This window comes from Cryptomeria japonica, chromosome 2 (genome assembly GCF_030272615.1).
Source record: "Cryptomeria japonica chromosome 2, Sugi_1.0, whole genome shotgun sequence".
NCBI lineage: Eukaryota > Viridiplantae > Streptophyta > Pinopsida > Cupressales > Cupressaceae > Cryptomeria > Cryptomeria japonica.
Window position 1 is genome coordinate 529,513,236 of NC_081406.1, and position 18,146 is coordinate 529,531,381.

At 33.7% G+C, this 18,146-nt stretch overlaps 1 protein-coding gene across 1 annotated transcript in view; it reads left to right on the forward strand.

The window, feature by feature from the left end:
• LOC131052182 (WAT1-related protein At5g07050) overlaps window positions 1-13,992 on the forward strand; it is a 30,207-nt gene extending 16,215 nt beyond the window's left edge. Inside the window, exons 4-7 of the mRNA XM_057986799.2 lie at window positions 12,040-12,289; window positions 12,366-12,524; window positions 13,313-13,464; window positions 13,576-13,992. Coding sequence (XP_057842782.1) covers window positions 12,040-12,289; window positions 12,366-12,524; window positions 13,313-13,464; window positions 13,576-13,816 — 802 coding nt within the window. The 3' untranslated portion in view covers window positions 13,817-13,992. The remainder of the gene's footprint in view (window positions 1-12,039; window positions 12,290-12,365; window positions 12,525-13,312; window positions 13,465-13,575) is intronic.
• The last annotated feature ends 4,154 nt before the right edge of the window (window positions 13,993-18,146 follow it).

Below are 18,146 nucleotides of genomic sequence, written 5' to 3' on the forward strand. Positions count from 1 at the left end.
AATCAGTGTTATACTGGAACAAAAGATTCTAGCCTTAACAAAATATACATACACCAACCGGTATACCGGTATAACCAGAATTGAAAGAAGTAATGCAACCAATAAGACAAACACATAAATGAGAACCATAACACACAGATTTATGCGTGGAAAACCTCAAAGAGGAAAAACCACGGTGGGATTTGTGACCCACAATATCAATTCACTGGCCATATGAAGAGATATTACAATATATGATGGACCTACACTTGCAGGAAGGCTTACAGCCTAGAGCACACTGCTCATCACAAAAGGAGCCTCATTGACTACATAACAATCTAGACAACAATCCAGAGAAGTGTGAACTGCTTAGTATAGAATCTCCTATGCTAGAATACAGTTTCGGTTTAAGCCTTGTCTGTTCCGAAAAAAAAACCCTAAACCTCAGTACCGAAATAACCCTTACAATGAATTCCTCACATACATAGTTTCTCTGATATATTTTGCATTACATTACATCCATATATCCATTCCACATGTATATCTCTAATTCCCCATTCATGCAAAATGATCTAATCAATCTCCCCTATATACCCTATACAAATTTATGCCTTATGTCGGCTTACAAGGATATATACAATATTATATTTACATGTCGACCATATAACATAAATGAATAAGTATTAAAACAAGTTGATGATGCTAGATCCAAGATGTGTCAACCTCCAATACCGATATCCTTTACCATACCATGTCATCATGCATTGCCGGTGATCAAAGAAATCTTTTTTCCTGCCAATGTCGATGCCGGTGTAGAGTCTGTGAAGTGCCTGTCGGTATACCATATGAAGCCGGAACCCAAAAACATGTTTCCATCAACGACAACATAATGAAACCAACCAATAGAGTGTCAATTTCCAACAATCTCCCCCTTTGGCATTGATGACAACACTCATGTGAAAAATGGTCATGGTTTCAACTGTCGATTTCATCTTGCCCTACTCCCCCTAAGCTGAATATGCAAAATTCTCCAATACTCCAAAATTCTAAAAACTCTATAATTCCCCCTAATGTATGCAAACCTTCATTATTTTTCACATGTATACTACTCCCCCTTTGACATCAATGCCTAAAAATTGTAAAATGAATGTCAAAGAATAATAACTGTACACTGAATACCTCCAAAAATGTCTTACTAGAGCTTGACCAATTTCAAGATTTCCAGGTAAGCTTTCTCCAATAACTCCACATAAGTATCCCAGCTGGTTTTAAATGTGTTGGAGATAGATACAAGTCGACTCAGTAAATATATAAGTGATTCTTTCTCTTTAACTTCTACCAGTGTGGGCTTACCAAGCATATCCATGCATTCCCTCTTATGTACACCAAGTGAATCCAATCTTGGACTCACCAAACCTCTGAGACTTCTGGCTCTTTGAATGATCTTATCTCTTTCCTTTTCAAGAGCAGAAATTTTATTCTCCAAAGTCAAAATTTGTCCATCAATAGATGTTGTCAGGGAAGTTAGTCCATCAAAAGAGTTAGCAATACTAGCAATTTTGTCTTGTACCTCTTTTATCTTTTCATCTATTTTTGCTGTAAGAATCTTTGTATTGCAACATACCCTGAATATGTTAGTAACTTGTTTCAAATAATTTTCTATTAGAATTAACTTCTCCTCAATATTTTTCTTCTCTCTATCAATGATCTGATCAAAAGCGACTCTCTTAGCCAAAGTGAATTTTTCAAGTGCTAGCCAGTTAGAGATTTGTTGTAATGATTGAAAATATTTAGAGATGTGTTATGTTATTATCTTAAGATTTTTGGAAGGGCTCGCTTCATTCTCAATCTTACATTCCAGGACCAATCCGTACAAAATAGTTATGGATTGATCTATAATCCCTTTGTCTGTTGTTCCCTCCTTCATCAGTTTCTGAGCAGCCATCATCATCAGCTCTATGGGACTCATCTCTATGATGTTTTTCTTTTCCACTAGAGAAGTGTCAATTGTCAATAATGATGTTTCAGCAACTGGTTCCCTACCGGATTCCCCTGTTTTCTCTGGTGATTTAACTTTTATTACCTCCTCACTTGCACCGGTGGCTTCACCACTTGGTGCAGTCTGTGCAACTTCTGTTTCCTCTCTAGGAACAATATCCTCAACCTGTACATTAGTGTATGGAGGATAAGTGTCCTCAATGTTATTATCCTATACAATGTTCTTTGTGTTAACCGGTGTTCCTATATTTGTCTGTACATTTGTGTTAACCGGTGGTTCAATTTCCACTATCTTGATATTCTTCAAAACTGAGGGTGGAGTACCCATAATTCCTTTACCTTTCCCTTCAACCAGTGTATCTACAGTATTAGTCTTTGTCTCTGATGAAGTGAAGAATCCTCTATTCTCTCCCAAAAAATTTATCCAATCCTTCTGTGTTTCCTTTATTATCTCATTCATCCTTCCTAACATCTGGCTAGTTATTCTATGTTTACAATTAAAAACCTTTCTATCTATAGACTCAATTGTCTTCTCCATCTCATCTGTAGTTATAGCAACACATATAGCTAAAACTTCTTGCATCTTAATGTGTTTGTCTTCTTGCATTGCAAATAACCTTCTAGCATCTAACATGTTGTATAGCTATGCCGATATTTGATTTTCTATTTCAATTAATACTTTCTTATAGATGTCTAAATATAGAAGAATTTCTTCCTCTACCTCTCTCTGTTCATTATCTTCAAATGTATCATAATAAGACAAGATTTTTTGGCATCCCATCCTTAGTAATTTCATCTACAATTTCAGCACAAGTCTTAGGCAGAATGATTGTTACATTACCAGTCTCTAGTGCCAAATCAGTGTCACTCTTCTTCCTCCTTCTCGTAGTACCAGATGCAGCTGATGGTGTAGCCTTGGGTGCCTACTTCTGTGCTGGTAATTTGATGGTAACCTTCCTAACTAGTTGTTTCTTTGGTTCCACTTTAGGTTCTTTCGGTTTCTTCCTCACAACCCTTTTGAATGCTAATGGTGTCTCATCTTCAGGCTCAGAATCTACAACCACATGTTCAATATGAACTACCGAATCCTTCCTCTTTCTCCCTTTCTCTAGGATAACATCAATGAGTGTCTTAATGTCCTTTGAAACTTCCTGTACAAACTTGCTTCCCTTACCTTCTTGTTTTTCCCTCTTCTTTCGGTTGAACTCAGTTTCAACCTCAAGAGTCTTTTGTTGTGTTGTTCCACAAGGGTTTTTCTGCTTCATCCGTCTCTGCATCAAGTAAAATTTTAGCATATGAATTAAGAATTAATGCATCCACCTCATATCCCATTTCTTCTATCCAATTATTTTGGGGCTTGACTACCTCCATGAGAGTCACATCCTTATTAACCATGAAACAAATATCTATAGAGTATTTCTCTACTATTTTCTCAGGTATCCTTATTCTAGACCTCATAGATTTATGAAAATCTTTGAAGTAACCCCATACCTTATCATCTCTAAGACTTCCCAATGTAGCAATTGATTGCTTAAGCTATCTTCCTACCGAGATGTCAAAAGCCCATTGCTTCCTTCCAGAACCGGGAGTATCATTCAAAAAGTATAACATTAAGCATACTAACAAATTTCCATACCGAAGGGTGCCCTTCTTCTCACCTTTAATCTTCCCTAAATTCCTCAAGCATCCAGTCACAAAGATCTAACTTGATATTTTCTCTCATCATTCTATATGCTACCAAAATACATGAACTGGAAACTGAATTTAGTCAGTTAGATTAAGTTACCTTGTAGCCTACGATCATGCTACAAAATTTGATGTCGGTGTCGGTGATGGTGCTCACCTTCATCGATCTCTTGTCTGATGTGGCACCAATGATCTTCCTTACAAATTCATTTGATACTTTCTTATCTGGATGTTGCCTTGTTGATGGCAAACCAATAATTGCCTGAATGGCTTCCTTACTGATTTTATAAGGTCGGTCCAACCATATGAATTCCCCATGTACTCTGCTTAGTACATATCTAACAATCTCATCCTTGAACTCAGGAATATCCAGAATATCAATGAACCCTAGATCTTCGATGTGTTTATATGCCGATTTGATTTTACCAGATTCTCTCATAAGTTCATTCATATACATCCCCTTGATCTCTGAAGTGCCTAAGTCCTCTATATGACAATGAATATAAGTCCTAACATCTTCCACATATACCACTCCCTCTAGGACATGAGAAAATGATCCAATCAAATCTTCCTTGGTAGCCACATGTGGATATTGTTTGAAAATTGGCCTGGGGCGGTTCTTAACTTCTACTATAGTTGGATTTGCAACAAAAATAGGAGTAGAAGATGATCCCGATTCCATGATTCAAGAAGAATACCTTTAAAACGCTTCCAGTGAAAACCTCTAACAAATCCTTCTAGTTGTTGGTGTGATCATTCAAGATGAAATCTGGTCGCCTTTGAATAGCTTCTAAAATCGCTCTGAATGCTGGGTGAATAATAATGAAGTCTAATCGACCTTTTATCCATCGAGAAAACCCTAATTTTCTATTGACATAAATGACTATCGATGAATGATACTGAATCTCACTCTGAATATATCAATGTTGGATAATCCTCTCCAATATCTGGAACATCTTCCACAATCTCCTCCAAGGGCATATGCATCATCTTCCATGAAAATTGTCTAACCCTATTAAGGCATCTTCCTTAGTTACCGAATGAGCTCACTGCCGGTGCAAGAGCAACCTCTTCTGTTGGATAGGTAACTGGGACATTCCCATCTGATGATTGCTCTTCAGTCTTTATAACCCATCTTTGAGTATGATCTTGTCGGATTTCACTAACCTTCTCTTTTCCTTTATCATTTGATCCTCCATTTCCGACCGGTGGATTTCTACTTCTGTAGAACTTAGCAATATGTCCAACTTCATTGCATGTATAGCATGTAACATTGTTCTTTTGAATTGCCTTGCTAAAACCGGTGAAATTGCTTGACCTGCATTGATTAGCCATATGTCCAAATTTTCCACAAGCATAGCATTTTACATTCATTATGCAATCTTTTGTCTTATGACCAATTTTATTGCATTTAGAACATTTACAGGGAGTAGAATCAGGGTTTTGATTTGCTCTGTTTCTATATTGCCTAGCCATGTGACCAAATTTATTGCAAACAAAACATCTACCATTGAATTTATAAGCATTAAATTGCCTTACCGGTGCCTTATGGTTTTGATCTTCATTAGCAGTACCGGAACTCTGTCCTTGCTCAAATCCAAGTCCACTAGAATCTCCAATCTACCTCTGTCTCTTCAGTAACTCATCAAGTTGTGTTGAGCTGATCTTGAATTTTTCTTTGTACTCACTTGCAACACTTAAGTCATCTCTTAGTACTATCATTTGTATCTCAATCTCTTGCTCATTGCTACGGGATTGTACCAAATTAGAAGTTAATATCTCATTTTCATTAGTCAACCTACCACATTCTTCAAATTTGTTCTTTAGGGATACAACAAGATTTTCTTCCTTTTTCTTTTTCTCCTCAATATCCTTGGACAGTCTCATAGTCATAGTTTGCATTTCATTCTTCATAACCATGTTCTCCTGACTCAATTTCTGACATTGTTCCTTAAGTGCATCTTCATCATCCTGATTTTGCAAAAGTTCCTTTCTCCTAGCTTGAACAGATGAAAGTCTCTCTTGTAGGAAAAGAATAAATTATTTAGTAGAATTCAACTCATCTTGTAGCTTTAAGTTCTTCAATCTTTCAGCATCATAATCTTCAAGTGCCATCTCAAGCTGCTTCTCCAAAACCATATTCAATGATTCCGATTTCAGGATCTTCCTCAAGCTGTTAAACTTCCTCCAAGGCACAAGGCTTTGATACTAGGTGAATCAGTGTTATATCGGAATAGAAGATTTTAGCCTTAACAAAACATACATACACCAACTGGTATACCAGTATAAACAAAATTGAAAGAAGTAATGCAACCAATAAGCCAAACACATAAATGAGAACCATAACACACAAATTTATATGTGGAAAACCTCAAAGAGGAAAACCCACGGTGGGATTTGTGACCCACAATATCAATTCACTGGTCATATGGAGAGATATTACAATATATGATGGGCCTGTACTTGTAGGAAGGCTTACAACCTAGAGCACACTACTCATCACAAAAGGAGCCTCACTGACTACATAACAATCCAGACAACAATTTAGAGAAGTGTGAAGTGCTTAGTATAACATCTCCTATTCTAGAATACAATTCCGGTCAAAAACCCTAAACCTCAGTACCCGAATAACCCTTACAATGAATTCCTCACATATATAGTTTCTCTGATATATTTCGCATTACATCACATCCATATATCCATTCCATATGTATATCTCTAATTCCCCATTCATGCAAAATGATCTAATCAATCTCCCCTATATACCCTATACAAATTAATGCCTTATGTCAGCTTACAAGGATATATATAATATTACATTTACATGTTGATCATATAACATAAATGAATAAGTATTAAAACAAGTTGTCGATGCCGGATCCAAGATGTGTCGGCCTACAATACCAATATCCTTTACCATACCATGCCGGCCTGCATTGTTGGTGATCAAAGAAATCTTCTATCATGTCAGTGTCGCTGCCAGTGCTAGTGCCGATGTAGAGTCTGTGAAGTGCCTGTAAGTATACCATATGAAGTCGGAACCCAAAAACATGTTGCTATCAATGAAAACATAATGAAACCAACCAATAGAGTGTCAATTGCCAACAATAGATATGTTAAAGATATTTTATCCATACAGATTACCAAATTAATTTTCCATACCATTAGGATACACTCCTATTAGGTTACTTGGACCTAGCTCTTGAATTTTAAAGGGCACTACCATACTAGTGTTATTTTTGTAATATGATGGGTTATGAAATCTTAGGTTATACAATAAATATTATTGTAGTGTAATAATTGTATCCCTTTATAATGTTACACCCTATATGGTCCCTTGCTTTAGTGTTTATTCTCCTATTATTTTAAGCCTATTGGGATCTATCTTGTCATGTATTTAATTGTTAAATCCGCAACTCAACTGTCATCATATGCTAATTTTGAGACCAAGTCCTATGTTCTAAATACCAATACTTTGCCAGCCCTATTGCTTGTCCATTATTTAGTGAACTAAAGTGCCTAGACACCTAGTCTCTCTAAAAAGGACCCAAATTCAAATGTGTGTGAGTGTCGGCCTCCATTATTTGTAATGTGGTATCGATATTTTGATTTGACTATTGGTTGTTGGCCAAATTTGAAAATACCTTGTGAACCCTATATAAAGCAATCTTTTATCATTCATAAAGGCTAAGATTTTATGAGTTCCCAATTATTATCAAGAAAGAATTATAGATATTAGTATTCAACATATTGGTAAGCAATCATTATAGATCCTTTTCTTATCTTCAAACCCATGCCACAAAAATCTTATGTCATAATTTGATCTATTTAATTATGACATATTTCATATGCAAATATAGTAGGAATTTAAAAAAAGCTCATTAAAAATATGGAAATATTTTGTAGTGAAGCTTTGATTAGTTGAATCTTACTTGTTTGATTAAGACCCCCTTCCACGAGGCTAGCTTCGAAAAAAAATTATCCACTAATTCCAACAAAAAGGAATCTAGAATCTTCTTGTATAAAAGAGGAGACAAAGATACTTACCTAGGACAGCCCCAATCAGGCTTTGGAGAGTATTCACGGTCCTTTGTTGATAAATTATAAGCTTGTTAAGAAAAAGAATGAATCTTTTAGAGAAATTAATTATTTGGCCTAAGGTCATTTTATAGCACCTTATAACATACTTAAAATCCTTAGCTTCCTTAACCAATGCCTCCCCTAAAATCATTGTATAACTAAAAAACTTTTGGTGGGAGTAGGGACGACCAAAGAGGGACTCACACTTTGTAAGGTTCCTGAGAACACCACCTTTTCCATTAGATGCCCTAGGGTTTCATCCATAATGATAAACAAGAAGGGAGAAATAGGCCCCCCTATTGTAGCCCTCTAGAGCCCTTAAAACACCAAAAGGTGATCAATTGAAAAGAACAAAGAACATAATGGTCAAGACCATGTAGATAATGACTTCAATATTATTACTGAGAAACTTAAACAACACTTTCCAAAGGAAGCCCCAATCCACCCTATCATAGGCCTTAACAAGATGTAGCTTTAGGAGAAACCAACCTTTTGATTAACTAAAAGCAAATGGATGCCTTCATAAATAACAATGTTAGAGTCCTAAATATGCCTACCTCAAATAAATCCACTTTAATGGGTTGTAATTAGACAAAACAAGAGGGCCTAAATCTTGTTGGAAAATATGATAGAAAAGGTTTAATAAATTTAATTGTATAGAATTTTAGGTTTAAAATATGCCATAGAGGTAGATCTTGAGTTTTGGGGAACTAGCACAATGAAAGAGGCATTAAGTTCTATCATCAATTTAATACTACCAAATAATTCTTTAGCCATTGCAACTAGGTCTTTGGTCACAGTATCTCAAAAGATTTGGAAGAAGAAATAAGGGAACCCATCTAGGAAAATACCTTTGGATCATTCAAATAAAAATATGGTCAGTCTAATCTCCTCCAAAAAAAGGGATTTTAGCTAATAATTTATTATCCTCATTTTTAAGGATAGTTGAGATCGCATCCAAAACCTCCTCTTCATCCATCAGGTTGGAATTCAAGTCCTTAGACAAGAGCTTCTAAATTAAATAATTGGAAATTCCCTTGATATCCTCATCCTCCAATAACTCCAATTCATTAAATTTTATTAAGATGATACATTTGATAGACCTATGCTTTAAAGTTGAGAAAGGGGGTAATTTAGAGTTACAATCTTCTTTTTGCTTCGAAGTGATTCTATATCTTTTCCTCAAAAAATATTCTCCCTTGGATATAAGGGAGAAAAGTTCCACCAAAAGAGAACTTTCCTGAGCCAACAAGTCTTCATCCCCCCCACACTATTGAATATCATTTTGAATGAAATTTAGATTGCTCTCAGAAATAGTCTTTTTCTTGAAGATGTGCCTACAAGATTTGTTTTATCCTACAAGAAAATTTTGAACTTCACAAAATAAATATTATTGACCAATTTGAATGTGGTTGTTCCATCCACCTCAATCTACCACCAATCATGGATATTATTCTGTAGGTCCAAATGGAAGGTCCATATTTTTTAAAATAGATAATAGAACTTTTTCCTTTTCTTAGAATCTCTGCACAAAAGGAGGAGATATGGAAGTGGGGGAGAAAAAAGAGGACATTTAGTCAGGAGATATAAGATCTTGATTGAGTCTAACCTAGATGATAAAGTCTCAACCCCTTCTATTCATCCATGTAAACTTTTCTACCCTGAGGTTCATGAGATTGGACCTACTATCTAGATCAACTTGAAAAACCTCAATTTTTTTATTGGCTTAGAGATGGATGATAAAATACCCCATAAAAATCCATTTACAATTAGAGAAGATAGAAAAAATAAACCAAGATTATCCTACAAAGATCTTTTATCCTTCTTATTGTTTGGAGAGTAGATATTAGATATGATCCAAGATGATTTATCTACTAGATGGGTGAATTTTGTATCAATGTGAAGAGGTTCCTCCTATAGGTAAACCCACCTAATCAATCTAGGATTCTACCCTACCAGATACACCATCCACACTAAATACATGAAGATTGAAATCTTCAAAGAACTTATTCTTCAAAGAACTCAATTTATTGATCTACATGTTAGTCTCTTGATCTAGAAGGATACCTAAATTGTGATCTTGTATAAAGTTTGATAAGAGGTTATTCTTGTGAGAATTATTTCACCACCCTCCCCCCAACATTCTAGGATATGATCTTCATTTTGAATAAGGGGAATGACCTTTGAGACTATTTCCAAAATCATCTTCTAAACCCTACAAAACACCTCTCTTTTACCATCTCTATCTATAGATACAATAGAATGATATCTTCCTGGACCTTTAGCCTCTACTCCACAATTAGTTTTTCTCCTTCTCTTAGTGTGGAATCCTCCCAGAGGGGGGAAGAATGGGTGTTTGTATTACTCTCCTTAGGGTTATTTTATTCATTTGGATTTTTATATTTGTCCTAGGTGAGATCCATACTAGGATCAAACACAATTTTGAGAGGGAAATGGTAGGAGCCTCCTACACCAACAAACTAAGGTCCCTAGAATGGTAGGGCTTCAAATTGATTTTAGAGTCCCTTATGCCCATGTCTTCTTACAATATGATCTTAGAACTCTGAAAAATTAACTAAAGGAAGAGAAACAACTTCCTCATTTCACTTTTCTTTCTCCTTCACACTATAGTTCTTTCCATCATCTTCCTACTTCTATGAATCCTTGACAAAAATTATATAAGAAGTCCTTTCTTGATGATAAGCTTTGGGATCTGATAACTAATTCCCACCCAAACATATAGAGTTGTCCTTGAAGAAAAATACCTCAATGACCTTCAAAGGCCTAGGGATAGACAAGCCAATGGAAGGGGAATCTAGCACCTTCTGGATAGAATCACCCTCTAACTCAAAAACTAAAAACAAGAAAAAGAAAAATTAAAAAGGAAGGTTGTCCCATACTAGGGGCAAGGTCAAGATTTATTTTTTTGTCCAAAGTAACACCACCCCTTGGAACTGTCAAAAACTCATCATATGTCTTGGCTAGGGGCCCAACACTCTACATATTAGGACCCTTTCCCCTCATGAATTTACCATGGTTGGAAACCAAATAAGGACACTTTTTTGCCTAGTGTCCCAACATCTTACAGTCAAAGCATGCAAATGGTATGGAGTTGTATTCAACCACTTGTTTCACACCCCCATTGTATAATGAATTTTGATGGAAGAGGGGGGATTGCCCACTTGATCCACACAAACAAAAATATGATAAAAAAAACCACACACTTCCATAAAAGAGTCATAGAGTCAACAAAAATGAGTTGGCCAGTGACACTAGCCAACCCCTTATAAACTACAGCCATGGAGAAGGAATTCTTGGAAGTATAAAAACCTGAGAACCCTATTTTACGCCCACCAACAATGTTTCAAAGGTATTTATCATTGGTATATGTCAAAGGTAAATAACTTTTTTAAAGAGTTGCTATCTCTATATGACCTTTCATACACCATTTTTCCTACCCAAGCTTTGAAAGATTCAATGTCAGAACTAGGGACTAGAAACTTACTAGCTAAGTGTAGTTTCATTTTAGCCACATTTTTCTTGATTATATACCATTCAATATTGAGATAGATATTTTTCCTAAGAAAGGATACACATATACCTTGACCTTAGAGAAATAGATTTTGCCTCTAGGTTTAGGGCCTAATAAAGAAGCCCATCTATTGGGGTCTACCTTGATATTCAAGTGAGGCTTGAAGGAAACCATAAGGCCTAGAATTTTTTATCCCCCCAAGTAGAAGGGATGTAGAGATGGAACTCTCAAGGATCTCCACAACAATCTTGTCATTATTGTTTTCCACTTACACTTACCTTGTAAAGACAGAAAGACTAACACAAATATCAAATAAATTACAATACTTTAATTTATACAAACCATGTAGAGACTAAATACCATTAGCTAAACCCTAAAACCATACATCTTCATCCTCAAACCCCACCTTCAAGCCACTCTCCATTCTATTGCCACTCACACCTACCCCAAATGAAGCACCAACACCCGCACCATCCCCACCTTGACCATCACCACTAGTTTTGAATCACCACTATTCTATTAAAACATATATTTTGACTAAAATTAATTTTTAATCTTGAATATTTGAATTTATTTATGTTGATAAATCAATTTGAAATGAAACAAAACTTAGAAATTTCACATAATTCACCATGAATAAAAAATTATTATTTAAAAGTATATAAAAATGATTTCATAATAATATAATTAATAATGATAACTTTGTAAGAATTCTAATTGTAATAATTTTTCATTCTTATTCTAAACTTTTATTGTTTTTCTAGAATGGAGAAAGTGAGGCCAAAAGATGTCCATAGCCAAGCAAAGATAATGGGCACAATAGTTTGTGTGGGTGGTGCTTTGCTCCTCATCTTCTACAAAGGCCCAATTCTTCATATGTTGTGGACTCCACATATCCATTCTAAGGGAAAGAAGCAACTGACACCTACACATATGGAGGATAAAGACTGGATTAAGGGTTCACTTATGTTACTTGCTACATGTCTATGCTCTACTACATTTTATATTCTTCAGGTGGTATTTATTAAATTTGATTGGAAATGCAATAATAAAAATTTCATATAATAATGATTTGTTTATTGATGTGCAGACCAAAGTTGTGAAGAGATATGAGGCTCAACTTTCAATTACCACCTTAATTTGTTTGGTGGGAGCAATAGAGTCAACCATAGTAACTTTCATATTTATGAGAGATCTTTCAAAATGGACTTTGAAGTGCAATATGAACCTTGTAACGGTTATATATATTGTAAGTTTAATAGTTAAATTTAATACTTTCTTTATTTAAAATGAAAATATTACTTTTCTTAATATTCATTCTTATAAATATGACTTTAAAATATTTATTTATAACTAAAACATTATTCAAAATAAAATAAATTAGTTTTATTCAAATTTTAGGAATCTTCAAATTATATGAGTATAATATAATAATAATTTATCAAAAAATTACATAAATATTTTATGGTAAGATATTTTTTAATTTCTTATACTTATTATTAATCAATAAATCACCAATGAGATTATAAATCATTTAAATTTTTAATTTCTAATAAATGGTTCTTCCTTATACTTAGATAATATATGTCAAATAAAATATTAATTATTTTATTTTTTTCATAATTTACTAGTTCTCTATTTTTATTATTGGTAACAAAAACTTAATTAAGAAATTTTCTTTTATACCTCTTTTTTATTTAAACCAAACTTTACATATTTATTTAACCAAAAAAAAACCTATTTTTAAATAGTCAGTAATTTCATGCATCTCTTTTGTTATCAATTTTCGTCTAATTTTTTCTTTTTTCTTGAGTCAAAATGTCTATGTACAATTGAACATATCTAGACATTTCTATAGAGTAATGGTTTTGTATTCTTACACATAACTCTTCTCTCTATTTTTTTAAAAATTATTCTTTGAGAGGCATGCTTCAAATAGTACAAATATAGAACACTATTTTAACTAAGGGAAGATGTTTTCTATTTAAAGGTTCCTTTTATAAAAATATTTTTAAAAGATGACATTTTTCATTGCAGGGAGTATTAGCATCAGGAATGACATACTATTTGCAAGGTTATGGCATGCGATTAAAAGGGACTGTATTTGTCACTGCATTTTCTCCATTAAGGCTCATTATTGTGGCAATTATGGGATCATTTATACTTGCTGAGACACTTTATTTGGGAAGGTATGCTAATGTTTTTCTACTAGTGAGCTATTTATTTTAGCCTTGATTTTTTATCCTTGAGCCTTGAATACAATCTCACTTAGAACTCATACAAGTACTATGTGAATGCAGTGTTATGGGAGGAGTAGTGATTGTAGTGGGACTATATGCTGTACTATGGGGAAAATCAAAGGATAATACTATTTCAAAAGAAACAGAAACACAACTTCATGATTCTCAATTGCATGATCTTGAAGGAAATAGTGAAGATTTGAAAGGTTTACAGTTTCAAGTTGAGAATGAACAACATTCTAACCAAAAAAATGGAGAAGAGAGAGCCCCAAAAAATAAAGTCCCAATAGCCTTGACATAGCAGATACCTCTAATGCTTGTTGTTAAAAAAGATAAAGAAAATTGAAACATAGTTTTATTTGCAATACAACTGCATAATGAAAATGCAGTTATAATTAGGTACTATAGACTAAACTAAAATAAGGACCATACTAAATTTTTATTACTCAAATATATCACTATAACATGTTCTCAATATGTCCTAACATTGCAGGTCACTTATATTTCATGTTGCAAAGAATATAATGATAGTGAGTTCTGCGAGTTATTCTATAAGAAACATGAAGGCTTTGGAAAAATAAATTACTCAAATATATCACTGTAGCATGTTCTCAATATGTCCTAACATTGTAGGTCACTTATATTTCATGTTGCAAAGAATATAATGATAGTGAGTTCTGCGAGTTATTCTATAAGAAACATGAAGGCTTTAGAAAAATAAATTACTCAAATATATCACTATAGCATGTTCTCAATATGTCCTAACATTGCAGGTCACTTATATTTCATGTTGCAAAGAATATCATGATAGTGAGTTCTGTGAGTTATTCTATAAGAAACATGAAGGCTTTGGAAAAATAAACTTAAAATAAAATGTTTTTAGTATGTATGTATGTATACAAATGGAAGTTTCTTATCTAACTTTTTATTGTGTATTTTTATTATTTTATTATTTATTTTAAGAGTGTTTTAAAGTCATTTTAGATATATTTTAAGCTTCTTCTATAATCACAATTTGACAATGCAAGTCTCTCAAATTTAAGAAAATAATTCTATGACACCCAAAACATTGAGAATGTTACCATAAAGGGTCATTGTACTGATGGATTCTCAAGCCTAAGCTCCTAGCCCCCACAGTGTAGGTGAATCTATTTGAAATTGTAAAAACAAAATTTATTACTTGTTTGTGATCTATCTCTAACTAGGTTTTTATTGATATGAGACCTAAAAATAATATGCATCCACAAATAAGATGATTCTTTTCTCTATTCACTCATTATTTCATGTCATTTGAAAATAATCAATATCATTATATGAGCCTATTATTTAGATATGTGTCATAGTACTAGACCCTAATTCGATTATATTACATGAGAAAAGTGGTTATATATGCTTTTTACAATTACATATGCTTATAGGTGAAAATCGATAATGTGATGATAATATGATTGCAATCAAATGATGACCTAGAATGGTTGACCATATAATTTGAGTAAATAAAGTTATTTTAATTGTCTTGTGAAATTTAAATGAAATTTCAATTGCAATGATACGATGGTTATTTTCAGGGGTAAAACTGGTCATAGTTAATCAAATATATAAGAGCGAATCACAAGAACTCTAATCTAATTAAAATAACTCCTAAATGATAATGAAATAACATCAAATCAATTGATTATCAAAATGGCATAGTGAAAATCCCTCAATTGATCCAAATAGGCTTCCATTACTCTTCTCCAAATTGTGTGATAGGTGGCTCTCAGGTGTTGCACTGGGGTTCCTACATAAGATGGACATAATTATTTCGAAGATCATGATTCTAGATTGAAATTGAGAAATAAGCCTTGCTTTTATATATTTTCGGGTGAGATGGGGTGGGAAATAGAACTCAAGTGTTGATTGATAGATAACTGATTTTGATTGACCAGTTAAGTGGATTGATTGATTTGTAACATGATAGATTGATCTGTTAACTCAATTGATTAGATAGTTGACTTAATTAGATGACTGAATTGATTGAATAGTTGACTCAATTGATTGACCAGTGGACTAAATTGATTAGGGAGATGACTGATCTGATTGACTAGTCAAAAAAGGTGATTGAGAGTGAAAAGGGGAGATTGAAGAGTTAACTAAGTTAACTGATTTGATGAATCAGTTAGGATTTCAACATGTGATGTAGGATTTTGAAATTGAAATTCATTTTTATTTTGATTTGAATTTGAATTTTGATTTTCAAACGTTGAAATTCAAATGCACATTCGGCTGAAATTTGATGAAATTCAAATATGGAGAAATTCAAATTTGAGAAATTGGAATTAGGTGAAATTAAGTGAAATTCAAATTTGGGGAATTGGATAAATAAATTAATTAATTAAATAATTTAAATGAAATTATTTAATCATTGGAAATGCAATTAATTAATAATAAAGATTATTTAATTAAGGAATAAATCATAAGTAATTAAATATTTAATATTTAATTAATATTTGAAGAAAGGTTTAAATGATTAATTGATTAAGAAATGGAACTTAGATAGTTAGTATTTGTAGAAGGTGATGATTAAGTCAATTGAGAAGAAATATGATTAAATAAATTAAAGAATTACTTAATTAATTAGACGAATAATTAGTGTACGATTAATGAGACATTTTTACGAGTCTACATTTACCCCTCTTTGAGAAAATGTCGAAACGACGTTGTTTCAAAGAAAATGAAATATCATGCCCTAGTATGCCTCAACAACGGAGGTAGGATGCCCCCTCAAGAGATTGTTTATGCATTAAAGGCATGAATGATCTCTCAAAATAAGAAGAATGTTAGATATAAGAATGGTTAGATGATGACATAAATGGGTTTAATTAGATAGAAGAAATGGCTAGAGTGATTTGTAGATTGACTGAATGATAAGACTGATAGGATTGATGGGATTGATAGGATTGATTAGATTGATAAGATGAAGACCAAGTCTAGTTTCAAGAAGGACACATCCTATATAAGACAAAGATTGTAATAACCCACCATAATTAATTCAACAAAATTGAGTATTCTTTTTTTGTGTGTGTGTGTTTAATTTAATCATTGTGTTTTATTCAATTGCATACTCTGGGCATCCTTCCATTAGGATTAGGCATTCATCCATCCGGGATGAGCATCTAACCATACAGGTTAGGCAATTGTCCATACGAGACATAAGATTTCATCTATCCAACATGGGATAGGCATCTACCCATATGGGGTAGGCATCTATCCAAACAGGATAGGAGATGCTCTGGCCAGAGACTTAGACTCATCGGGACCATTTGGGTCCTGAGTCACTCAATAAGTACTACACTCTTTTAACAAAAGTGCACCGAGGTCGCTATCCTTAGGAGTAATTAATAACATAATACAAGCTTGAGTTCCACCTCGGAATTTGGCTTAAAGCCTCAGGAAGTAAAGCGAATCCATATGGGATTCCTTCCGAGTATGCATTGAATTACTTTTTTCCAATTTAATTATCTTATCTTTCAAAATAGGATTCTTACTCAACCTTTCTATACCAAGCCTAGACCCCACCCACGAACGCCTGAGTACGAGGGACAACTCTGTCCCAAGACTGCCTACATACCCGCTTCAGCATGGGATCAAGGCGTAAAGTATGTAGTTCTATTTTCTATTCTATGGTTTGATGTAAACTGATTTGTGGGTACGCAACCCTTTCTAGGGTCAATGTCCCAGACAGTTTCTCTGTGGTTGCTACCCACGATGGTAGTACTTAAACAAAGGCTCAAGATGGCCTATTGTTTGTGGCCTAACAACTACATCCTAACACCTATCATGAGCGTCACCCTTGACCAAATTGCCAATCACCAATATTTCTTCAAGATAAATCAATTTCATAAAAAGCATTTCATTCAACCAATCCTAATGGGGTTTACTATGGTTTAACTCAACAGATGAAAAATCATTTAAGGATTATCTTATTAAATTGTCGATCCAAGGGGGATTACCCTCCCCTTGGATTTTAACTTCCAAGTGTCCCTTATTACTCCCTGACGATTTATAGGGACGATGCCACAGACGTCGTTGATGCAGCTTTATTAGGTGTTAAGTGCAGTAGTTCAACACGATAACATTACCCGTAAGCATGACCCAGAGGCACTGTATATATCGAACGCTGCTAAGTTTTGGTTTTCCAACTTCCTTTGTTTAGTTTTCTTAACTAAGAGCTTATGAAAACATCATGCTTGAAATATAATCATGAAATGAATGCACATAACTTAGACATTGCAAACTTTGATGACACTTAAATACTATTTGATAAAGAGAGATACCATTCTTCTACAACTAAACAAATTAATACATGTATTGGCATGATAATGGTAATTATGAACTTACGTGCAATTGCATGAAGATAATGAATGCAAATTAATATAAAAGTGATGCAAAAATAGTGTCATTTACATACAAAATGAAGAAGTGTTTACTCCTATCGTGAGAATAATTAATTATAGAGTTACTGGCAATTAGTTCATACTTTTGGCGATTTTGGATCAATCATAATAATAAGACTTAAAGGTTTAAGTAAGCCTAAAATTACCGCCCAATAAATCAAATAAATTTTCAATGGATTGAGAGATCCCATTCTT